We start from the raw sequence: 27,114 nt of genomic DNA, 5'->3' as shown, positions 1-27,114 counted from the left end.
TTTAAATAATTCAACTATATTAGTGTGTGGAATTTCAGTCCACGGGACTATATACCATTCACATATTCATTTAGATTCCCTTTGGAAGTTAATATAAAGATGCACTTACACTTAAACAAGAAAATGATTAAAGATATTTAAAAATAAAGAAGTTCTATTTTAACTCTAAAGGTATAACTGCTAGTTAACTTTGTAATCACATCACTGGGATTAACTTCCTTCTCAGAATCATCAGAATAACAAGGATTAAAGAAACTTTAAAACTCTGTTTCATAGGAAACAAAAAAGTTAGAGATTTTTTTATTTGTTTTATATATATACCAGCAAGTGAAAATTTTTCATGCTTCATTTTTCTGAAGATGGGAAAGTAGAAGAGTACTTCAGATTATCCTCCATGATGGCTCTTTCAAACATAGACATTTTTTTTTTCAGTTCACCATCTACACCAAAAAGCATTTCTTAGTTCTTGGTCCCCAAGTTCATCAAAACCTAAAACAGAAAAGTACCTCTTATTAAATAAATTCCCAAGGATACAAATATGAAAGATTCTGTGCAGATGATGTATAGGGTAAAGGTTAAGGTCAGGATTAGGATTAGGGTTAGTGTTAGGGTTATGTTTAATAAAGCAGGATAATTATAGTGTTATTAAAGTATGAGGTACATCTGAGGTCAAATTCCCATTTTATCATTTTATATCTTTAATAATTCATACAAAGCCATTAGGATTTTATGGATAATAGCAGTCATTTCAGTAAGAAATAATTCAAAATAATAAGTAGTTAAAACTTTATGATTATTAAAACATATTTAGATTCCTAAGGTCATTTTATGGACCATGTGCAACATACCTCCATGGACTTCTCATGCATTTCTTTAACTGCTTCCAGGGTCTGGTTCTGACTACATTTGGACAGTTTCAATGCTTGTTGTTCTTTTTGACAACTATTCTACAAATGTAAAAGGAAAACATTAGTATAACAATTCTGTTTATTTTTGTTGTTACTACCATGCAACATGCATGGCAGTCTAACAATAAAACACTAAATGTATATCTAATACTAAAACATTTATGTGAGCAAAAATAATTCTATATGAAAGTTAAAAGGAATAGTTTTCCAACTGATTTAAAATTTTAACAACTATTTTGACTAAATATATATATATATTTACAATAATATGAAATAACATTATGCTACCAATTGTGGAGTAGGAATTTTTTTAATGTGAAAGAGTTTTTCATAATGCACAGACTGGCCTTAGCCTCCCAAGTTCTTATGTTTATAGGCATGCACCATGTATACATGAACTCGGTAAAATCCTAGTCTTGGAAGCTTAGATTGGTTTTCTCTAGATTCCAATCTCAAGCAACATATAGAAGTAGTAACATAAAGTTCTCATTGTATTCTTTAGGGTTGCGCACAACCATGATAATTTGCATTTTAAAAAAATTAAGACAAGCCCTTTACACCTTTTCACCTTGGGCTACTACAATCCTGTTTTGCCCTTTATTCACTGTGATTAATTTTTTACCTCACATTTGCACTCAAATCATCATAATTAAGTAAAATTACCTCTAATTTGCAATGCTTATCTTTAAAAAAAGTGCACCTGCATACATTTGGAGACAAAGGGTTAATATTGGGTGTCATCTTTGATTTCACAGTACTGTTTCAGAGACAGAATCTCACTAAACCTAGAGCTCATCATTTATGCTACACCTGGTGGCTACAAAGATCTGGAGATCTTCTTTTCTCTGAACTAAATCTGAGATTGGTTGTTTTAAAATGCTCACAACCACACCAACTTTTTTTTGTTGTTGTGGTGGTGGTTTGTTTTTAGTGTTGCTAGTTTGTTGTTGTTTATTTTGTTGTTGGTGGTGGTGGTGTGGGCATTCATCCCAATGCAGGGAATATAAGCTGGGGTCTCCATGCCTACACGGGAGAAAGATTACCAATTAAACCATCTTCCAGCCCTGTAAATCAATCTTATTGGGCCCACATGCAGCATATGACACATTTAGGGATCTTTTCTTCTTTAAAACTTTCCTTCACTCATGGTAGTTTTCTTTCTACCAGTGGTTCTCTTCCTTTACTGGCTCCCTCTCACCAGCTGCCATATGCAGAATTACAAATTTTGAAGTACCCTGCTGTTCTGTCTTTAGACTCCTTATTTACAGGGATGATCACTTTCCCTTGAAATGTCATCCAGAGTCCAATGTTTAAAAACTGTCTTCAATTGGAGTATTTATTATTTATCTTTAGTTCCTATCTCTTTCCAGAACTGACTCATAATGGCAGGTTCCTCAATGCCTTCTGAGGCAAGAATGAATTTGCTGTTCCTTTCAAATTGAATACTTTCCAAACTATTAACCAGTAAATAAAATAAAATAGTTAATATGATTATCGTTGTCTCAGATCTTACTTGGAAACCAGGTGATGACTCTACAGGTAGAGTAATGGAGACGTGATCTAAAATTGTTTGCTGATATTCTTCCACAGGAAAATTCTTCCAGGGCTGTTGAGATTGTTTGTTTCCATCCTCTGTTGTTACTAAATCTTTACTAAATTTAGGACTGTAAGAACTGATTTACCAAATTGAGTTGGTTTTTTAATATAAACAACAGAGTCCAGGTGAAACCAATAAATAAGCTTTCTCTCTTCTTTGAACTCTGATATATTGTGGTTTTTTTGTTTTTTTTTGTTTTTTTTTTTTTTGTAGTCACTGGTAATCATCTCTTGATCTTTCTGCAAATGTCTGCCTCTTGAAAATTTATGATCTGGTATACCATAAAATGCCTAGTCGTTTTCATTGATATAGTATGCAATCAATAGTTTATATCTCAGTAAGACTAGAACAGAAGCAAGGATAAATAGATAATGGAACTTAATTTAGTTTCATATGCTCAACTCAAGGCTAGTTGTTCCATTCCTACTTAGTAATACTAGGTTAAATATTAAGTTTTTTTATGGTACCAACCACTGATTTTTCTTTTTCTTCATTGAATTTCTGTACATCCATATCAGACTTCTGAAATGTAGTTATATACTGCTCACAAAATTTGTTGTTGATGTTCTTCCTGTAAAGCACAGTAACAAAAGCAGGCACATTTCATACCAATATGAAAATGAACACTCAGAACAAATTCAATTGAACATTTCATACTATAAAAAGAAAAATAGCAGTATAAAATATCTAATGGAAAATCATTATAGATTTTTCCGCTAACATATTATCAGAGAGGTTTTCATTTACGTTTTAGCTTTTCAAAATTAAAGAATTATAAACACACACAACACACACGTAACACACACACACACACACACACACACACACATATATATATATATATATATACATTTACAAAATTTAATTATATTTCAATGTGGTTTTTTTTTCATTATTTTCTACCAAATATAAGTTCTAATTTATTTTTCATACATTGCCTTAGTAAAGACAGTGCAAAACATGTCAACTAAAATATACAAATTGTCTGCATATGTAATTGTAGTTGTTCCTTTTGAATATTGTTAAACATAATAATCCATAAATTACATTCCTAAGACTATGTGCAAGACTTCTGTATTTCCACAATGAATGTAAATTAAAATTTAAATCTCATTAACATTGACTTAAAGCAGAAAATAAAATTTTCATAGATTTCTATGAATTAGATTTAGTTTGCTTGAAGGCATGATGTTATAGGGTTAACTGTTTAGACAAAATCAAAGCCACACATTTTTACTAAAGAATCAGACATGATATAATTTTTTTTTAACTTCAGCCACATATAATTTTTAAAATGATACACATTTGACCCTACAAATATAACAACTCTACCTCTCTCGTTCGTTCGTTTTGCAAAATCTTTCTAATTTCTGGTTGCTGCCTTTGAAAGATTCTTTGACATAAGTTTCCATCCATTTTCTCTTTATGTGAAGCGTCTTATAAATGTCATCTATATTAAAAATAAAGAGTCATTTTGAAGAAAAATTAGATGATTCCATGTATTCAAGTAAAAATAGATATAGATAAATTTCATTCAATAATGCTATGGAAACTTAAAATTAATTGATAGATATCACAAACATGCTTCATACTTTAGAATACTTAGGGTTTGGTATGTTCAGATGAAGGATGTTCAACCTGTAAAGTCTACAGAAATGTTCCACAACATAGAAAAAAACAGTCCATGTATTTTGGATAAGAAATATCTAATCTTATCTGAATTTTAACTTCTGTAAGGAAAATAATTTTGAGCTTCAAGAACAGTTTTCAAAAGAACTAATGCACAAAACAAAGGATCAAAAGTATACTTAATTCTTCATAAGGAAACACTTTTAATAAAGGCTAATTCTTTTCCAAATCTAAAAAAGATGATGCAACTGAAAGAACAAACTTGACTGTGGAACTGTTAGACCCATTGTTTAAAATATTCAATTAAAATAAGAGGGCAACCGGTCATATTGGTTCCCATGTTAATCCTAGTATTCTGGAGGAAAAGGCAGAGAGATATTTGTGTATTCCAGGTTAACCTGGTCAACATACTGAGTTCCAGGACAGACAGAGCTACAAATGAGACCCTGTCAGAATCAAACCTGCGTTTGATTCCTAGCACCTACATAATGTGCACAAATATCTCCAACTCCAGTTCCAGGGGATGTGATGCCCTGTTCTAAATTCTGCATGCACCAGGTACATATGTATATGACTCACAGACATACTTATAGGCAAAATACCTATATAAATAAGAATAGATAAAAATGTTAAAATCTATGTTTAAAACAATGATCTCCAAGTTTTATTTTAATCAAAAAAAAATTATTTCTAAAGTGAATTGGTAATTATATTTCAGAACATATCCTTTAAAAAAACACTTGAAGAAAATTATGGTAGGAACTTTTGATCAGTAACTGCTGCAGTTCATGAAAATTGTAATGCTTCAGAAAATGTTTAGTACCTTTCTAGCATGCACAGTTAGCTTTCAGTAACTAGGATGAAGCTATATTTCGGTGTACATGTTTAATATTCTCACCATACATAGTACTAGACAAAATCAGATTATTAAATGATTATTCTGCCTCCTCTAAATAGAGCAAATCCTTCAGTTGAAAAAAAAATAATTTGGTAAAATGGGTAACTTGAAAGAAGCAAAATATTATTTTTTAAAAATATAATATTGTTTCATGGGGGTAGAGATATGGCTCAGCAGTTAAGAGTACTTCCTGTTCTTTGCAAAGGACATAGGTTTGGTGTCTAGCACTCATATGGTGGCTCACAACTATCTGACTCCAGTTCCAGGTATCTGAAATAATCAACTGATATCTGAACAACAGGTACACATGTGGTGCACATATATAACTGTAAGCAAAACACTAATACACATAAATAAGTCCAAAAATAGGTATTAGGAGCATTGTTTAGTAAGCCATGTAAAGATGTTTTTTTGTGTGTGTATGATCCTAGTATTGGAAGCTTAAGCAGGAGATTTCCAGTGTAAAGACTGCATAGGTTAAATAGGAAAATGCAGGCCAGCCTGAACTACATAATGACACCATATCTCAAAGACAAGTTACTGTCTTCTGAGAAAGCTCACTTAGCATTCAGTTACATATAATTTAAAACAGATACTTTAGAATCTGAGTATCATTCTCTCATTGTTTAGTAAGTTGTCTTCCACTTACAGTTACATAATTCATTTCATAAAAAGAAAAAAAAAACAATGAAGGGATTGGAGAGATGATTCAGCAGTTAAGAGCACTGGTTCCCTTCCAGCTTTCTGAGATTGGAGTACCAAAACCCACAAGGTGGCTCACTACCTATAACTTCTGTTTCAGGGGATTCAAGGCCTTCATCTGGCTTCCTCAGGTACAAGACACACTAGTTGTGCACATACACACGTGAAAGAAAAAAAAAAAAACAATAACCATAACATAAAATTTAAAAATAAGTTATAAGGGTTACATTAAAGAATTCAGTTTTGCACTGTGCCATATAATGAAGGAAGCACAGAAGACTCCTAGAAAAGAAACTGACTTAATATAAAATTAGCACTGGATCAATGAAAATATGTTCATGTACAGAATTTTGTATACATATCACTTAGCTATGAGTACATGGAACTGTGAAATTGTTTACATCTTTTTTTTTTCCTTTTAAAATTCCTTCAAAGCTGTTACAAAAAAGCCTCAGTAGTCAAGAGGGCCTACTGTGAAAAGAGGAGGTTCACAAAGTACTTTTTTTTTTGTTTTTTAAGGTAAGTAATGTTACTTCATGCTTATCAAAGGATAATTCATCAAAGATGAACTCACAATTCTGAATATCTATGCTCCAAATACAAGGGCAACCAAATTCCTAAAGAAATTTTACTAGAACTCAAAGTACATATTGTACCCCATATAATAATAGTGAGAAACTTCAACACCCCACTCTGAGCAACGCAGAGGTCCTGGAAAAAAAGAAATGAAAAAGAGACACTGTGAAACTAATGAGAAGTTATGAAACAATCGGATTCATCAGATACATATATATGTATCTGTCACACACACACAGACACACACATCCAAACATGCACACATATATTGAAGCAAATTCACACACAGTTCTCACTAGATGAAGAGAAATTTTTTGAAAAAAATTCAACAAACCTTCATGATAATAGTCTTGGATAGATTAAGAATTTTAAGCACATACCTAAATATAGAAGCAAACCAGAAGCCAACATCAAATTAAATGGAAAGAAACTTGATGCAATCCCACTAAAATAAGACAAGACAGGACTAGACAAGGCTTCTTACTCTTTCCCTACCAATTCACTATAGTACTACAAGTTCTAGACAGAGCAACTAGAAAAGAAAAATTGGTCAAAGGAATAAAAATTGGAAAGGAATAAATCAAAATATCACTATTAGCAGATAATAAAATAGTATACTTAAGTGACCACAAAAATTCCATCAGAGAACCCATAAACCTGAAAAACAACTTCAGCAAAGTGGCTAGATATACAATTAACTCAAACAAAACAGTACCTTTCTTCTACTCAAAAGATAAACAGGATGAAAGGCAATTATGGAAACAACACCTTTCAAAAGTCACAAATTATAGTTCCTTGATGTGATTCAAACCAAGCAGGTGAAAGATTTCTATGACAAGAACTTCAAGTCTCTGAAGAAAGAAACTGAAAAATCTCAGAAGATGGAAAGGTCTCCCATGGTCATAGATTAAGTTAGTAAAAATGGCTGTCTTCCCAAAAGCAATCTACAGATTCCATGCACTCTCCATCAAAATTTAAACTCAATTCTTTGTAGAGACAGAAAGAGCAATATGCAAAACCATTCGGAATATCAAAACTCCAGAATATCCCAAAACTATTCTCAACAATAAAAGAACTTCAGGGGGAATCATCCCTGACCTTAAGCTGTATTATGCAGAAATAGTGATAAAAAATGTATGGTAATGGTACAGAGACAATGCCTTCATGAAATGGAGAGATCTAAAATATATCATCCTGTGTGATCTCAAAGGAAAAAAAAAACATGGTATGCACTCACTGATAAGTGGATATTATCCTAAAAGCTCAGAATACCCAAAATGTAATTCACAGACCACATGAAGCTGAAGAAGAAGGAAGACAAAAGTGTAGGTGTTTCAGTCCTTCTTAGAATGGGGAACATAATATTCCTGATAGGAAATGTGGAGATCAGGGCAGAGACTTAAGGAATGACCATCCAGATTCTGTCCAACCTTTGGATCCATCCCATATACAGAAACCAGGCACAGTCACTATTGTGGATACCAACAAGTGCTTACTGATAGGAGCATAATATGACTGTCTCCTGAGAGGCTCTGCCAGGGCTTGGCAAGAGCAGAGGCTGATGCTCACAGCCAACAATCAGACTGATCATGGGGTCCCCAGGGGAGCAGTTAGAGGAAGAACTGAAGGAGCTGAAGGGGTTTGCAACCTTACAGGAAGAACAACAATATGAACCGAGCAGACAGACCAGAGCACTCAGGGACTAAGCCACCAAACAAAGAGGGGCACCCATGACTCTAGCAGCATATAGAGCAGAGGATGGTATTGTCAGACATCAGTGGTAGGAGAGGTCCTTGGTCCTGTGAAAGCTCCATGCCCCAGTGTAGGCAAATGCCAGGGTAGGGAGGTGGAGTATGTGGGTGAGGGAACAGGCTCATAGAAACAAAGCAAGTGTCAAATGGAATAGGGATTTCCTGGGATTAAACCAGGAAATGGCTGATATTTGAAATGTAAATAAATACACACTCACACACACACACACACACACACACACACACACACACACACACACACAGATGGCTTTAACTGTGTCTTCAGGTGGGTTTACATCTAATCACAGGATGATCTAAATTTTTCCCATTCCTGCTAGTTTTTTGATAAATTAGAGTAAATGTGTCTGCATCTCAATCTCCAAATAAAATCATAGTTGCTCTTATCACAACCAAGCTCCTCAAACTTTTTCATCACAATACAAATCTAAGACAAATCTTAAATATAAAATTCTTCCTGGCTGGACAAATATTTTACTGCTACAGCAAGAAGCTCTGGTTTCAATCTTCAGGAATGAAAAATAAAAACCCCCAAAATTTAGATATAAAAAATAAAGAAGGCATGATTCCTCGGGCCCCATTACATTTCTGAGGCTGAGGACTTCAGGTACAAGGCCAGTCCAGGCTGCAATTGAGGTTTCAGACAATCCTGAGATATAGAGCTAGAGGTTACTTTCCTAAACCAAAACAACAAATAAATAAAGACAGCCTGGTCTGAATTATGTCTGAATTCCCAGCACTTCTGAGGCTGAGAGAAGCCTCTAGTATTTGAGGCAGTTTGGAACATATATATAGAAATTTCGGCAATGTGGAATTTTCACAACACGTTAAAATGTAGACTGGTCTTCAGTTTCTTTTTAATAAATTCCTGGTGGGAAGCAGTTGCACAGAAGAGGGTTTTGTCTGTTTCATCCACTAAGTGAAGTCCAGTTTACTCACTCCTCACATCCCCAGTCCCCAAGAATACTTTCAGGGTCTCCATTTCCTTGGCCTTCCTGATTTCTGCTAGGAGCTAGTCTGTTCAAACCCTTGCACTTACAGTGAAGTTCTCAGTTTTTCTCAGCAGAGGCCTAAGTGGGAAAGGTCGATTGTGAACCTGGAAGTAGCAACTTCCTGAGTCCAGTGAGGGTCACCTAATCTCATTACTCCTGAAGAAACACCTCCAAAACTCCACCTTCATCCCCACCCAGACCCCTAGCTGAACCAGGATTAACCAACAGACAATTGACTACCTCCACTGAGACTTCATCCTACCATGATTCCTCAAGAATTTTGCTTCCTCAAGAACTCTTTGTAGCCACCATACTGGGTAACAGGGTTTGAACAGCAGGAAAATAATCTCAGCCAAGCCCATTGCTGATTGGCTGTGTTTGCACATGAGTACTAAGGGTAAGAGAGGCTCTTTCAGTCATCTGTGATTAAAGCTTCAAAAAGCGGGTAGTATTTTAACTTCCACTACTACCCAGAGGCTTTCCATTTTCTAAGTTTGCAATACTAACTTGAAAGTTAAAATAAAATGAACTCCAAAGACGACTCTCCTACTTTGTTTCAGATGAAGGGACTGTTCTGTGTAACTCTAAATTGTTTTTTTTTGTTTGTTTGTTTGTTTTGTTTTTTTTGTTTCTTTTTTTTTGGTTTTTTTTTAAACTAAAGTGTTTTTGCATGTTTGTATTTATATAACATGTATGACTAGTTCCCCTAGAAACTAGAATAGGATGCCAAAATCCCTGGATCTAGAATTAAAAATGATTTTGAGAATTATGTGGGTTCTAGGAACTAAACCTTGGTTCTGTACAAAAGCAACAAGTGTTCTTAATTTCTAAGCCATCTTTCCATTCCTATCCTGTGTGTGTTTTAAGGTGTGCTGGACCATTTCTCACGATAGATGTTTAATTTTACTATATAATGGAGAGTATAAAAAATGACTTTGTTAATGTTGTCTATTTCCAGAAACAGAAAAACAAACAAACAAACAAACAAAACAGCAACAAAAAAACATAATTTTAATGGATTGTGTAAATCATAAATAGTTTCAGGATAAAAATGGAGTGTATACATTTCAGTATATGAGTGCATAAGGAGGCCAGATATAGACATCTGTTTTATTCTCAATTATATTCCAAATTTCTTTTTCATTTTCAGTTTTTTTTTTTCAAGTCAGGGTTTATCTGTATAGCTCTGGTTAACCAGGAACTCACCCTGTATACCAGGGTGGCATCAAAATCAAAAATCTCCCTGCCTCTGCCTCCCAACGTCTGGGATTAAGGCATGTGCCACCACTGACTGACCCAACTTAAAACTTGAGATAGGTTCTCTCTGAATATGCAGCTAACCAATGCCACTACCTCGGCTAGCCAGCAAGCTGTCTCCACCTACTCAGCACTGGTTGGCAGCCTGCATTTTAGAAGTGGATTCTAGGCCCCCACTTTTATTTTCAAGAAAAACATTTTACTAAAACAGCCATCTCTCTAGCAACTCTTCAAGGTTTGTTCTGTTGCTATAGACACTGCAATTTTTTGTTTGTTTGTTTTTTGTTTGTTTGGTTTCTTTTTCTATTTCTCTAATCATGCCTAAGTTTAGGCTCCTAAAATGCTTAGTGGTGGTTTTGCTTGTTTCCTTACAACAGCAAATTGGTTTTCTTGCTCACTTTACAATTTGCAGCTAATTTGGCACACTGGACGAACTGACATTTCATTTACTAGTCTTATTGCTGTGTTTTGTTTCTTTGGTGCTTTTTTTTTTTTTTTTTTTTTTTTTTTTTTAATTTGCTGGGTTTGTTTTTTTTTTTGCTGGTTTTTTGTTTTTGTTTTTGTTTTCACCACTGAAGATGAAATTTATAACTTTTAATGGTGCTTTACCACTGAGCTACATCTTTAGTTAATCTTTAGTTTTGAATGTTGGATGAGAAGTTATCTGTGTGTATTTTTTAACGAAAACTATAATTTCTGTGAAGCCTACAATTATCCCCCTATGCTATAGGTTCTATAGAGATCTGTTTCCCTCGTTTGGCCTCTTCAAGAAACAGGGAAATATTTCTAAAACACATACCTCCAGATTTATCCAACATACTGCCTACTTCATGTCTGTGAAGACAGAACAATAAAAAATTAAAGCAAGAAATATAGTAGACTGGTAGGCCATTTTTTTTACCACACACAAAACTTTACACAGAACCTTCTTTAATTTTTTATAATAAATATATAATGTTTGGTTTGGAACAAATGTCATATGCATATAAAATATATGGTGGACTACCAACTTGAACTTGGATTATTTACTTTTAACAATTCATACGTTTACACCCCACAAGGAGTTTATTCATAACTCTCCCACAATTGCCAAGACCCTTTTTTCCCCCAGATAGTCCCCTACTTATTTTTATGATGTTTCTCCTTTTGAGTGTGTCAAAGATCACATGCAGGTGGTCCTATTGTATGAGTTCCTATGTGTTTGTGATCACAAAGTCTAAAGGATCCCAAGCTGGGCTTGAACTTAACATATATCAGCATCTGACATTGAAATGCTGATCTTCCTGAATCTAGTTTTCCAGTGAAGGTAACACAAACACTACTTTTGAAGTACTCTATTGAACTGGCAAAAAAAAAAAAAAAAAGAAAGAAAAAAAAAGAGAAAAAAAGAAAAAGAATTGAAAATATTACCCCATGTCTTCATCTCCTTTTACTTGAGGCGATATATTTTCATCTTTACCAATTGCTGGATTATTTACTGTATTGACAATAGAAAATGTAAACATTTGAAAGTATGCAATATTAGTAATAGTTAATAAAGTACTATCAATTTGAATTTCTTTGGAAAAACTGCCCATTTTGAGTTTTTGAAACAGATTTTAAAAATTAAGTAAAATTAAGTACATCCAGGAAATCTAGGACACAAGGAGAAGAAAAAACATAAGGATAACAGGTATAGATGAGAAGTAAGATTTCCAAATTATAGGGCCAGTGAATATCTTCAACAAAACTATAAAAGAAACATTTCCTAACCTAATGAAAGAGATGTCCATGAACATACAAGAAGCATGCAGAACTCCAAATAGTTTGGACCAGAAAAACAACAACAAAAACAAAAATCCCTGCCATCATATATTAATCAAAGCACCAAATGAACAAAACAAAGAAAGAATATTACAAGCAGTAAGGTAAAATGGTCAAGTAACATATACAGGAATTCCTATCAGAATTACACCTAACTTCTCCCCAGAGACTATGAAAGCCATAAGATCCACGGTAGATATCATACAGACACTAAGAGAGCAGAAATAAGAGCCAAAGCTATAATATGCAGTAAAACTATTTTACCATAGATTGAGAAAACAAGGTATTCCGTGAAAAAAAAATATTTACACAATATCTTTGAACAAACCAAACCCTTCAAGGGATAATAAAGGGAAAACTCCAATATAAGGAGGGAAATCACATGCTAGCAAAAGCAAGATATTAATCTTGAAGTAAACCTAAAAGAAGATAGCTACATGAACAAAATTCCAACAAAAATAACAGGAAGAAACAAAGACTTTGTCTTAGTATCTCTTAATATCACCATATTCTATTCACCAATTAGAAAGAAATAGACAAACAGACTGGATGTGTAAGCAAGACCCAGCATACCAGAAACAAACCTCAGGGACAAAGACAGACATTTCCTCACAGTAAAAGGCTGGAAAACAATTTTCTAAGCAAATGTTCCAAAGAAACAAATTTGGAGTAGCCATTCTAATATCAAATAAATTTGACTTTCAACCCAATGTTATCAAAAAAGACAAGGAGTGACACTTCATATTCATCAAAGTTAAAATTTACCAAGATGAATTTTCAATTCTAAACATTTATAGTCCAAATGCAATGGCATCCATATTCATATAAGAAACTTTAGTACAGCTCAAAATGCACATTGCACCACACACAATAATAGCAGAAGACTTCAACAACCCTCCTCATCAATGGAAAGATCCTGGAAAGAAAAATTAAAAAAAGACACAGTTAAACTAACAGAAGTTATGAAACAAATACATTAGTTGATATCTATAGAACATTTTATTCTAGAACAAAAATTGTCCATTCTGCTCAACACCTCATGACGCCTTCTCCAAAATTAACAATATAATCAGTCACAAAACATGCCTCAACAGATATAAAAATATCCAAATAATCTCATACATCCTATCTAATCACCAAGGACTAAGGCTGATCTGAAATAATAATATAAATAATTGAAAACCCATGTACACGTAGAAGGTGAACAAAAATCCAGTCAGTGATAAATCAGGTAGGGAAGAAATAAAAAAAAAAATAAATGTAAGACTTTTTAGAGTTTAAAAAAAAATGAAGTTACTACATACCGAAAGTTGTGGAACACAACTAAAGCAGTGTTAAAGGGAATCTCATAGCTCTGAATGCCTCTAAATAGAAACTGGAGAGAAGATACAGTAGTAGGTTGACAGCACACCTAAAACCCCTTGAATAACAGGAAGGAAATTCACCCAAGAGGAGTTGAAGGCAGGAACTAATCACACTCAGGGCTGAAATCAAACAAGTGGAAACAAAGGAACTATAACATAAAATCAAACAAACTAGGAGCTGTACCTTTGAGAAAGTCAACAAGATAGATAAAACATAAGCCAGACTAATTACAGGGCACAGGGAGAATATCAACATTAACAAAACCAGTAATGAAAAGGGAGACATAACAACAGATACTTAGTAAATCCAAAAAAATCATCAGATCCTACTATATAAGCCTGTAACTTAGCAAAAGTGGAAAATCTGGATGAATTGGACAATTATCTAGACAGATGTCAGGTACTAAATTTCAATCAGGTTGAGATAAACCCTGTAAACTCTCCCATAATCCCCAAAGAAATAGAAGCAGTCATTAAGAGCTCCCCCCTCAAAAAAAAAAAAAAAAAAAAAAAAAGCCCCGTATCTGATGGGTTTAGTACAGATTTCTATCAGGCTTTCAATGAAACACCAATACCAACAATCTTCAATCTATTATGCAAAAACAAAAGAAAATGAACACTACTTAATTTGTTCTATGAAGCCACATTTACTCTTATACCCAAACCATACAAAAACCCAATGAAGACAGGATACTTCAGACCAATTTAACTTATAAATATTGATGCAAAAGTACTCAATAACATCCTGTTAAACACAATCCAAGAACACATCAAAATGATCATCCTTCATGATCAAGCGGCTTCATCCCAGGGATACAGGAATGGTTCAATATATGGGAATCCATCAATGTAATCCAATATGTAAAGAATCTCAAGGAAAAAAACACAGTATTATCTCATTAGACGCTGAGGAATCATTTAAAAAAAATCAACACACCTTCATGATGAAGTCTTGGATAGATTCAGAAAGCAAGGCCCATAACTAAACATAGTAGCAAACCAGGATCCAACATCAAAATAAATGGAGAGAAACTCGATGCAATCCCACTAATATATGACAAGGCTTCCCACTCTCTCCCTACCTATTCACTATAGTACTAGAAGTTCTAGCCAGATTAAATAGACAACAAAAAGAGGTCAAAAAGTTAAAAATTGGAAAAGAACAAATGAAAATATCACTATTAATAGGTAATAAGATAGTATATTTAGTGACCCCAAAAAAATCCTCTAAAGAACCCTTAAGCCTGAGAAACAACTTTAGCAAAGTGATTGGATATACAATTAACTCAAATAGATCAGTAGCCTTCCTCTACTCAAAGGATAAACAGGCTGAAAAGGAAGTTATGGAAGCAACACTCTTCACAATAGTCTCATATTTTAATACCTTGGTGTGACACGAAAAAAGCAAGTCAAAGTTCTGTAGGACAAGAACTTCATGTCTCTGAAGATAGAATTGAAATTCTCAGAAGATGGAAAGATCTCCCATGGCCATAGATTGGTGTCCCAAATAATTTAGTAAAAATGTCTATCTTGCCATAAGTAAGCTCTGATTCCATGCCCTCTCCATCAATATTCAAACTTAATTCTTTATAAAGATAGAAAGAGCAATATGCAAAATAATTTGGAATAACGAAAATCCAGGATATTGTAAAACTATTCACAACAATAAAAGAACTTCAGGGGGAATCATCCCTGACCTCAAGCTGTATTATAGAGAAATAGTGATAAAAATGTATAGTGACCATAAAGAAAAAATGACTTCAGGAAGTTCACACGCAAACGGATATGTCTAAAGTATATCATCCTGTATGAGGTAACACAATCCCAAAGGAAAAAATATGGTATGCACTCACTGATAAGTGGATATTATCCTAAAAGTTCAGAATACCCAAAATGTAATTCACAGACCACATAAACCTTAAGAAGGAAGAAAAAAGTGTGCATGTTTCCGTCCTTCTCAGAATGGGGAACAAAATACTACTGGGAGGAAATATGGAGACAAAGTGCAGGGCAGAGACTGAAGGAACGACCATTCAGAATCTGCCCCACCTGTGGATCCATCCCGTATATAAACACCAGACCCTGTCACTATTGTGGATACCAACAAATGATTGCTGAAAGGAGCCTAATAAGGCTGTGTCCTTAGGGGCTCTGCCAGAGGTTGGCAAAAACAGAGGCTCATGCTCACAGCCAACAATCAGACTGATTATGGGGTCCACAGTGGAGGAGTTAGAGGAAGGACTGAAGGAGCTGAAGGGGTTTGTAATCTTACAGGAAGAACAATAATATGAACCAAGCAGACCGCCCCCCTCCCCCCAGAGCACTCAGGGACGAAGCCAGCAAACAAAGAGGGGGACCATGGCTCCAGCTAAATACATAGCAGAGGATGTCCTTGTCAAACATCAGTGAGAGGAGAGGTCCTTGGTCATGTGAAGTTTGGTGTCCCAGTGTAGGCAAATACCAGAGCAGGGACATGGGTGTTGGTGGGTGGGAGAACATGCTCATAGAAGCAGAGGGAGGGTGGAATGGTAAAGGGAATTTCTGGGGTGAAACCAGGAAATGACTAATATTTGAAATGTAAATAAACACACACACACACACACACACACACACACACACACACACCTAATATGATGGCTTTAACTGTGACTTCAAGTGGGTTTATATGCAATCACAGGATGATCTAAATTTTGGTCCCATTGTTGCTAGGGTTTTGATAAATTAGAGTAAATGTGTTTGCATCTCAATCTCCAAATGAAATCATGGTTGCTTTTATCATAACCAAGCTCCTCAATTTTTTTCATCATAATACAAATCTAAAGCAGATCTAAAATATAAAGTTTTTCTGGCTGGACAAATATTTTACTGCTACAGCAAGAAGCTCTGGTTTCAATCTTCAACAAGGAAAAAAGGAATAAAAAACAAACAAACAAACAAACAAAAATTTAAATATAAAAAATAAAGAACACATATTTCCTCAGGCCCAGGTACATTTGTAAGGCTGGGGACTTCAGTTTCAAGGCCAGTCAAAGCTGCAGGTGAGATTTCAGACAATCCTGAGATATAGAGTTAGAGCTTACTGTCCTAAACCAAAACAACAAATAAATAACAACAACCTGGCCTGAATTATGTCTGAAGTCCCAGCACTTCTGAGGCTGAGAGGAGCCTCTGTATTTTGAGGCAATTGGAGCCTATACATAGAAATTTCGGGAATCTGCCATTTTAACAACAGGTAGAGGTAAATGAAGACTGGTTTTCAGTTCGTTTTTAATGAATTCCTGGCAGGCAGCAGCAGCTAAAAGAAGGTTTTAGTCTGTTGGCTCCACTAACTGACTTCCAATTTACTCACTCCTCACCTCCCCAAGCCCCAAGAAGACTTCCAGGGTCTCCAATTCCCTGGCCTTCCTGCTTTCTGTTAGAAGATAATTCTGTTCAAACCCCTGCCCTTAGCGAAGTTCTCTGTTTTTCTCAGCAGAGACCTAAGAGGGAAAAGTTGATTGTGAGCCTGGAAGCAGTACCTTCCTGAGTCCAGTGAGGGTCACCTCCTCTCCTTACTCCTAAAGTAACACCTCCACCCCTCCACCTTCTTCCCCACACAGGCCCCCAGCTCAAACAGTATTAATCATCTTTCAACAGACAATTGACTACCTCTACTGAGACTTCTCCCTACCATGCTTCCACAAGAACTCGGCTTGATGACTACCACAAAGCATACTGGGTAACAGGGTTTGGATAGCGGGAAAACAATCTCAGCCAAGGCCCTTGCTGATTGGCAGTGTTTGCACATGTGTACTAAGGGTGAGAAAGGCTCAATCAGTCGTCTGTCATTGAAGAGCAAAAAGGAGGTAGTATTTTAGCTGCCACTACTACCCAGAGGCTTTCCATTTTCCAAGTTTACAATACTAACTTGAAAGCTAAAATAAAACGGACCCCAAACAAGACTCTCCTACTTTGTTTCAGATGAAGGTGCTGTTGTTTGTAATTTTCAATTGTTTTATTTATTTAAGTAATTTGTTTTTGCATGTTTGTGTTTATAAACATGCATGTGTGGTGCACATAGAAACTAGAAGAGAATTCCAAAACCCATGGATATAGAATTAAAAATGGTTTTGAGCCATTGTGTGGGTCCTAGGAACTAAAACTTGGTTCTGTCCAAGAACAACAAGTGCTCTTAATTTCTAAGCCATCTTTCCATCCCTGTCCTTTGTGTCTTTTAAGGTGTGCTGATCATTTTTCTTGAAAGATGTTTATTTGTACTATACAGTGGAGATTACAAAATTATAACACTTTCTTAATATTGACAATTTGCTCATAGAGAAAAAACAAAAAGACAAAAACCATCATTTTAATGGATTGTGTAAATCAGATAAAGAGTATTGTAAAAAACTGATGCATATACATTCCAGTATAAGTATGCATAAGAGGGCGACAAATAGACATTTGCTGCATTCTCAATCACATTCCAACTTCCTTTTTTTTTTTTTTCAAGGCAGGGTTGTAGTCCTGGACCTCACCCTGGTTACCAACTGCTGGGATTATGGCATGAACCACCTCTGACTGCCCAAATTTAAAACATGAGACAGGTTCTCTCTGAATCTGCAGCTCACCAATGCCACTAGCCTGGCTAGCCAGCAAGCTGTCTCCAACTACTTTTCACTGGGTTGCAGCCTGCATTTTTAAAGCCGATTTAAGACCCCCTCCTTAATTTATATATTTTCAAATAAAGCACATTACCAAAACAGCCATCTCTCTAGCCCCTCTGAGAGGTTTGTTCTCTTGTGGTAGCCACTGTATATTTTTTTTTCTTCTCTAATCATGCCTAAGTTTAGGCTCCTAAAATGCTTATTGCTGGTTTTGCTTGTTTCCTTAAAAGAGCAAACTGGGTTTCTTGCTCATTTTACAATTTGCAGTTAATTTGGCAAACTGGACAACCTAACATTTCATTTGCAAGACTTATAACTGTGTTTTCCTTGTTTAGTAGGATTTTTGTTAATTTGGTGCATTTGTTGGTTTGTTTGGGGTTTTTATTGTTATTGTTTTGTTTTGTTTCTTTGTTTGCTTTTGTTTGTTTATTTTTGCCACTGAAGATGAAACTCATCACTTTTAAATGGTGATTTACCACTGAGCTACATCTTCAGCTAATCTTGCATTCTGAATGTTTGCTGAGAAGTTGTCTCATATGTGTTTTAAAGGAAACTACAATTACTGTGAACCCAAAATTATCCCCTTTTGCTATACAGTCTAGAAATCTGATGCCCTCTTCTGACCTCTTTAAAAAACAGGCAAATACCTCCAAAAACACATACCTTCAGATTTATCCAACATACTGTCTACTTCATCTCTGTGAAGAACGGAAAATAAAAAAATTAATGCAAGAAATATAGTGGACTGGTAGGCATTTTTCTTACCCACACAAAACTTTAAAAAGAACTTTCTTTTAATTATTTATAATAAATATATAATGTTTGGTTAAGAACAAATGTCATATATATATATATACATATATATATACATATGTATATGTATGTATATATATATATATGTATGTATGTATGTGTATATATATATATATATATATATATATATATATATATGTATGTATATATTACATGGTGGAGTATCAAAGTGATCTTGTATCCTTTACTTTTACCAATTCATACATTTACACCCACAGTAGTTTATTCATTACTCTCCCACTCTTGCTGAGACCCTTCTTCTTGCCAGATGGTCCCCCTCTTATTTTCATGATTTTTCTCCTTTTCTTTGTGTGTATATCTTGGAAGATCTCAGGCAGGTGGTCATATTATACTAGTTGCTATGTGTTTGTTATCACAAGGTCTGAAGGACCTCAAGCTGGGCTTGAACTCAACATATAGCAGTGTCTGATTTGTATTGCTATCTTCCTGAATCTACTTCTCCAGTGAAGGTAATACAAACACTACTTATGAAGTAATCTATTGAGCTGGCAAAAAATATTGAAAATGTTACCCCATATCTTCATCTGCTTCTGCTTGAGGCGATATATTCTCATTTTTATCAAATGCTGGGCTCTTTACTGTATTAACAATAGAAAACAGAAACATTTGAAAGGATTCTATATAAGTAATAGTTAATAAAGTACTATCGATTTGAATTTATCTGGAAAAACTCTCCATGTAAATTTTTGGAAGAGATTTTAGAAAGGAAATATTTACACCGAGAAAATCCAGGACACAAGGAGATGACAAAACTTAAGGATAATAGGTATCAATGACAAGTAAGTTTTTCAAATTTAGGGACAGTGAATATATTCAACAAAATTATAGAAGAAAACTTCCCTAACCTAAAGAAAGAGTTGCCTATGAATATACAAGTAGCCTACAAAACTCCAAATAGTTTGGACCACAAGAGAAATTTCTTCCATCATATATAAATCAAAACTCCAAATGCATAATAAAAAAAAAGAAAAGAAAAAGAAGAATATTAAAAGCACTAAGGGAAAATGGTCAAGTGACTTATAAAGGAAATCCTATCAAAACTATACCTAACTTATCCCCAGAGATTATGAAAGCCATAATATCCAGGGCAGATGTCATACAGACCCTAAGGGAAAAGAAATGCCAGACAAGGCTACTAGACGCATCAAAAAATTTTACAATAGATTGAGAAAACAAGGTATTCTGTGAAAAAAAAAACGATATCTACACAATATGCTCGAACAAATCCAGCCCATCAAGTGGGTAATAATGGGAAAACTCCAATATAAGGAGGGAAATTACACTCTAGAAAAACCAAGAAATTGATCTTGAAGCAAACCTAAAAGAAGAAAGCTACATGAATCACATTCCAACTCTAACAACAAAAATAACAGGAAGCAACAACTACTTTTCCTTAATATCTCATAATATCAGCGGACACAATTCACCAATAAAAAGACATAGAATAACAGACAGGATGTGTAAGCAAGACCAAGCATACTAGAAACAAATCTCAGGGACAAATACAGATATTACCTTAGAGTAAAAGGCTGGAAAACAATTATCCAAGGAAATGTTACAAAGAAACAAGTTGGAGTAGCCATTCTAATATCAAATAAATTCGACTTTCAACCCAAAGTTATCAAAAAAAAAGAGGAGGGACACTTCATATTCATCAATGTTAAAATTTGCCAAAATGAATTCCCAATTCTGAACATTTATACGCCAAATGCAATGTCATCCACACTCATAAAAGAAACTTTAGTAAAGCTCAAAAACACACATGAATAGAGCATTAAAAGAAACCTTGACTAAATTGGTTTTAGAGACCTGCAGAAAAGATTATGCAGCTCTTTTTCCCTTCACCTTGTTCTGAGTATGGAACACCACAGGGAAATTTAAACTTACACCATTCGAACTCCTCAACTGGGGACCCCCCCCCCTTTAACAGAAGCAGGTGGAATGTTTGACCCTCATGTTTCTTTTTCAGAACTCCCACTAGCTCACTTGAAGGACCTACAACTGGTCAGAAAACATGCCTTGGAAATGTTGAAACACTATAAAAAACTTAAACAAAAACAAAAAAACAAAAAACATACGAACCAGAAACCATCTTGGTGCCACATAAATTTCAAACAGGAGTACCTGTCCTGGTCTGGTGCCACCATTCTGGCAAACTTGAACTCAGATCAAAAGGACTTTCCCTGATGATTCTCACAAGCCCTGCTGCCACACCTCCAGCATGTGCCCAGTTCTGGCATCCAGCCTGCCATGGCCCACTGGCCTGGCACTGCTCACACACAGTGGGCACTGCACAGGAACCTCCCTCCCTCCCTCCTCCCAATGGCAAGAGGCTCTTTTGTCTCATTCAATGGGCTTCTGAGGTTCTCAATCTTACATATCCTAAAGCTGTGACCTCATGTTGGCTTTGTTTGGCAGCTGGGCCAGAGGTTTAATTTTCTAACTTATAAGATCAGAACTATGTACTAGAAGGAGTGGGAAATGTGAGACCACAACTTAGAGCGTTTCTCCCTGGAAGGTAAAGCACCTGGACATTCTCCAAGATTGTTTTCCCTGATTTATAAAAATACAGCCAGAAAGAGACTCTATGTTCTCTACAGCCACCAAAAATCCTTTTGGTTTCTGAGCCTTACAGCTAGAGATTCAAAATTGGAGTTTTGACAAGGACATCTGGGCAGAGAAGAACACTCCTCCCATCTCTTCCCATCTCCTCCAAACTCTCCTCCCAACTCATCCCAATTCCTCAGCTAGCTAATAAAAACCTTCTTCTGTCACATCTCAGAGTCATACGCCCCTGCCCTGCACAGTGGAAGGAGTTTGTCCTTAGCTAGCTGATAATAAAAACTCTTGCAGTTTGCATCAGGTGTCGATTTCTCTCAAGTCATTGGGGTGCTGGCCAGCTCATCCCGGGACTTTACTGGACTTGAGAGGAGGTCCATCTTCGGGGTCTTACACATGGAGACCTAATACCAAAACTCTTCAAACTAATATGCAAAATCAAAAGAGAAGGAACACTATTGAATTTGTTCTATGAAGCCAGATTACAATTATATTCAAACCATACAAAAACCCAATGAAGAAAGGAAACTTCAGACCATTTTCCCTTATGAATTTCGAAGCAAAAATACTCAATAAAATCACTGCAAACCAAATAAAAGAATACATCAAAACGATCATCCATCATGGTCAAGTAGACTTCATCCCTGTAATGCAGGGATGGTTTAATATATGGAAATTTGTCAACTTAATCCACTATAGAAACAAACTCAAAGACGAAAACAACATGATCACCTCATTAGATGCTGAGAAAGCATTTGACAAAACACAACACCCATTCATAATAAAAGTCCAGGAAAGGTCAGGAATTCAAGGCCCATATCTAAACATAAAAAAAAAAATACAATAGACAGCAACTGAGTAGGAAACATTAAACTAAATGAAACAATCTCATTAAAATCAGGGACTAGACAAGGCTGCCCACTTTCTTCATACCTATTGAATATAGTAGTTGAAGTCCTAACCAGAGCAATTAGACAACAAAAGGAAAACAAATGAATACAAATTGGAAAGGAAGAAGTCAAAATATCACTATTTCCAGAATATATGATAGCATGTATCAGTGACCCAAAAATGCACCAGAGAAATCGTAACCATATATATGACTTCAGTGCAGTAGGTGAATATAAAATTAACTCAAACATATTAGTGGCCTTTCTCTACTCAAAGGAAAAAGAGGATGAGAAAGAAATTTGGGAAAACTCACCCTTCACAATACTCACAAATAATATAAAATAGCTTGGTGTGACTCTAACTTAGAAAGTGAAAGATATATATGATAAAAACTTCATGTCTCTGAAGAAAGAAATGAAACAAGATCTCAGAACATGGAAAGAACTCCCATGCTCATGGATTGGAAGGATTAATATAGTAAAAACGGCTGTTCTGCCAAAAGTAGTTTATAGATTCAATATAATCCCCATCAAAATTCCAACTCAATTCTTTACTGAGTTAGAAAGGGCAATTTACAAATTCTCCTGGAATTTGAAAAAAACAAACAAGCAACAACAACAACAACAACAAAAACCACCACCACCAACAACAACAAAAAACAAAAACCTGGTATAGGAAAAACTATTCCCAACAATAAAAGAACCTCTTGTGGAATCACCATGCCTGACCTCAAAGTGCACTACAAAGCAATTGTGATAAACACTACATGGTACAGGTATAGTGGTAGACAGGTAGATAAATGAAATAGAACTGAAGTCAGAGAAATAAACCTTTAGTCACTTGATCTTTGACAAAGGAGCTAAAACCATCTAGTGGAAAGGAGACAGCATTTTCAACAAATGGTGTTGGTTCAATTGGCAGTTAGCATGTAGGAGAATGTAAATTGATCTATTCTCATCCCCTGTGCAATGCTCAAGTCTAAGTCGATCAAGGGACTGCACATAAAACCAGAGACACTGAAACTTATAGAGGAGAAAGTAGGGAATAGCCTGGAATACATGGGCAAAGGGGGGATATTCTTGAAAAAAAATACTACCAATGTCTTGTGCTATAAGATTAAAAATGGACAAATGGGACCTCATAAAACTGATAAGGTTATACCCAGAAGTTCAAACTTGTAATAAGGAAACATGCTTCACTTTGTCCATAGCAGCCTTTTGTATAATAACAAGAAGCTGAAATGAACCCAGATGACTCTCTTTAGAGGAATGTATATAGAAAATATGGCACATTTACTTAATGAATTACTACACAGCTATTAAAAACAATGAATTCATGAAATTTTTATACAAATGGATGGATCTGGATGATATCTTCCTAAGAGAGTTAACCCAATCACAAAAAACACACATGATATTCACACATTGATGAGTGGATATTATCCCTGAAGCTCAGAATAACCAAGGTAAAATGTGCAAAACCCATGAAACTGAAGAAGGAAGACCAAAGTGTGGATATGCCGTTCCTTCTTAGAATGGGGAACCAAATAATCATGGAGGGAGTTACAGAGACAAAGATTGGAGCTGAGAATAAAAGAATACAGAGACTGCCTCACTTGGGGATCCATCCCATATACAACCACCAAATCTACTGAAGATGCCAACAAGGGATTGGGTGCAGGAGAATGATATAGTTGTCTCCTGAGAGGATCTGCTAATGCCTGACAAATAAAAAAGTGGATGTTCACAGACATCCTTTGGACTTAGCACAGGGTCCCCAATTATGGAGCTGGAGAAAATACCTAAGGAGCTTAAGGAGTTTGCAGGCCCCTAGAAGAAAAAACAACATGAACTAACAAGTACCCCACAATTCCATGGGATTAAACCACCAATCAATGAAAACAAATAATGGGATATATGATTCCAGCTTCTTATGTAGCAGAGGATGGACTAGTCAGGCATCAATGGGAGGAGAGACACTTGTTCCTGTAAAGATCCTATGCCCCAGTATGGGGGAATACCTGGGTTAGGAATTGGTAGATGATGTGTTGGGGAGATGGGGGAGAGGGGAGAGGACAGGAGATTTTTTGGAGTGGAAACTAGAAACGGGGATAATATTTGAAATGTAAATAAGGAAAAGTTATAATAGAAAAAGAAAGGAAATAATTTATTTGCAAGTTTTATGAAATAAATTCATGTTTGGCAAACATATTATACGAACAATGTTCATTTCTTTTCTTGAGGTGAAATCAAGAAAGTTCTTCTCTCTCAACATATGCTGATATAGTTCCAAGAGTAGGTTTATGTGCTGCAAAACCTTGTATATAGGAATAGAGAGATATAGGTAAAATTAGAAATGAAGTATATGTAAACTCTTAACAAAGACTTCTTCCATTTCAGGTGACTAGGTAAAGTCTAATGAACTGCAGGACACAATTAATACTGGAAATGCGATACCTTCCGAAAGAGCCTCCTCTGAAACTTTTATGTCATCGTCCTCATCATCAAAGTCCAAAAGTAATAAGTAACCTTCCTTTGGTATCACCTTCAATTTCTTAAGAGCCATTCTTCTCATAAGAACTCAGTAGTCTTCTTAGTTTAAAAAAAAAAAAACAATAAAAATAAAAAGGAAAAAAAAAGAACTTAGTTACCTGATTAAAAATTATCATTTAAATAATTAAAAATAACAAAAAATCAAATAATTATTTTAGCTCAATGAAAGATCATTTCTTTTTTTACTTAACATGTATATTTTTAATCAATTGCCTTTATCAGAGAGTTCTGTGTACATATTCAATATGGTGATGCATATATATATACACTTACCCGTACCATTTCCTCCGTGTATCCCATTTATCATGTCCCTCTCCCTCACAACTTGTTTTAAAAACTTCTTTAACTCACTTCTTTAAAAACCTCCTTTAGAACCTAAATTATTAGTCTGCCAATTCTCAGTTTAAAAAGAGACAAAAACTGGCCAACCTTCAACATATGAGTCCTCCCCTCCTCCCAAAAAACGATGAGCAACATCCTTTAACCTTTGAGGTATCTGAATTTTGGTCCTATCTCCCACAGAATATTTTTAAACAAAACATCAGCAATTCTGTTTACCAGTTTATCTCAGTCTAACGTAAACTCACAGTTCTATCCAGAAAGATAAAGAACATGGTAACTGTATATTCATATCAAAAAGATCCACCACTAAGTCTACAAAAAAACATGAACTACCACCACCACCCACACAGAAAGACCTTATATTGGAGAAATTAGGGATTTGGGGAAGCCGAGGATTTCAAACATCTGAAGATTGTAAGTTCAAGGCCAGGCCAAGCCGGGCCAGCTGAAACTACAAAGATAGATCCCATCCTACAGAAACTAAACTGAGAGAAAAAGCTGAACTTGGTGGTGCAAGTCTTTAATCCCAATACATGGGAGACTGAGACAGAAAGATCTGTGGTCAGAATCCATCCCCAATGACTTATGAATCTCTTACAATTATCTCCTCTTCTTCTTTTCATTCATCTTCCTATGCCATTCTACTGTCTGCAATGTTCATACAGTCTATACCAAAGGAACACACCATAGAGAAGACAATGAGGAGGGAGGAATCCTCAGTGTGTTTCTAAGGGATCCTGAATATCACACAGGACAATCGCCAAGGCATCTCACCAATGGCTCCCTGTTCCCTGACCCACAGTCCTGCAGCTGGTTCTCTGATCCTATCCCCAGGCCCCAAGCTTTTCTCTTCCAAGGGTTCCCAATTCTCTATGGCCCTGACCTGTTCGATCCTCTTCCATGAATATGGTCCTCCACCTTCCATTCACCCTCAGATTCCACAGAAAATGGCGATCAGGAGGCTTTTCCTCACATAGTGGCCTCCTGGGCCTGAGATTCCCCACCCTGTCACACCTCGATTAACTGTCCAACAACCCTGATCAGGGCAGACTATCACTTACAGCTCATCTAAGAGGAGAACACCTTCCAAACCGCACCCTTCTGTGCTTAGCTCCTCAATGGCAAAAAAAAAAAAAAAAAAAAAAAAAAAAAAACCGTTGTCAGGGGCCACACCCAGACAGAAGCCTCAGAGGATCCTTTGTGATGCCAGCTGGAGCAAATAGGTCTCACCAAAGGACTGTGCTGATTGGCTGAATACACCCTGCGCATGCGTTCACGGAATACCAAGTACTTTGAAGGGAGATTTTAGAAGGTGGGAGTAATCTACTGGCTTTAAGACAAATGATTTCCAGTTTGTTGGTTGACAAGTGCTTACAAACTTGAAAATCCAGAACAAATATGTAACATATGAAATACAGCAAATGGCTCTACTTAATTTCAGCTGTAGAGGCTCTTGTAAGCATTTTTGGTTTTTTATTTATTTATGTGCATAAACATTTAATAATGTGGACTTCTGCATGTACACACGCACACCAGAAGAGTCTATGCTGCCCTAAGAGTTCAGAAGGGAACATGCAGATTTCCTACAACCCCTGGTACTCTCCTTTCTCTACTTTCCTAGTCCTCAGCTTGATAGAAGAGTGTGCTAGGCAGTGCAGGCCCTCTCTCTCTCACTTATGTGCTTGGCCACTCAGGCCCACTCTCTCACTTAGGAGTTAGGCTGGGCAGGTCCTCTCTCTCTCTCTCTCTCTCTCTCTCTCTCTCTCTCTCTCTCTCTCTCTCTCTCTCTCTCTCTCTC

At 35.7% G+C, this 27,114-nt stretch overlaps 1 protein-coding gene across 1 annotated transcript; it reads right to left on the bottom strand.

The window, feature by feature from the left end:
• Positions 1-268: 268 nt before the first annotated feature.
• Positions 269-26,421, bottom strand: Sly (Sycp3 like Y-linked). Its single transcript, NM_201530.2, has 10 exons — positions 26,378-26,421; positions 24,879-25,010; positions 19,484-19,550; positions 18,802-18,836; positions 11,739-11,805; positions 11,128-11,162; positions 3,838-3,955; positions 2,977-3,076; positions 849-947; positions 269-489 (listed from the first exon to the last, which is right to left on the bottom strand). The coding sequence occupies exons 2-10, from the start codon at positions 24,994-24,996 to the stop codon at positions 460-462; spliced, it is 669 nt and encodes a 222-aa protein (NP_963288.2). The 5' UTR covers positions 24,997-25,010; positions 26,378-26,421; the 3' UTR covers positions 269-459.
• Between the last annotated feature and the right edge of the window lie 693 nt (positions 26,422-27,114).

The sequence above is a fragment of the Mus musculus genome, chromosome Y, assembly GCF_000001635.26.
Source record: "Mus musculus strain C57BL/6J chromosome Y, GRCm38.p6 C57BL/6J".
Taxonomy (NCBI): Eukaryota; Metazoa; Chordata; class Mammalia; order Rodentia; family Muridae; genus Mus; species Mus musculus.
Note: the sequence above shows the minus strand (reverse complement) of the source record. Positions and strands in the feature narration are given on the sequence as shown.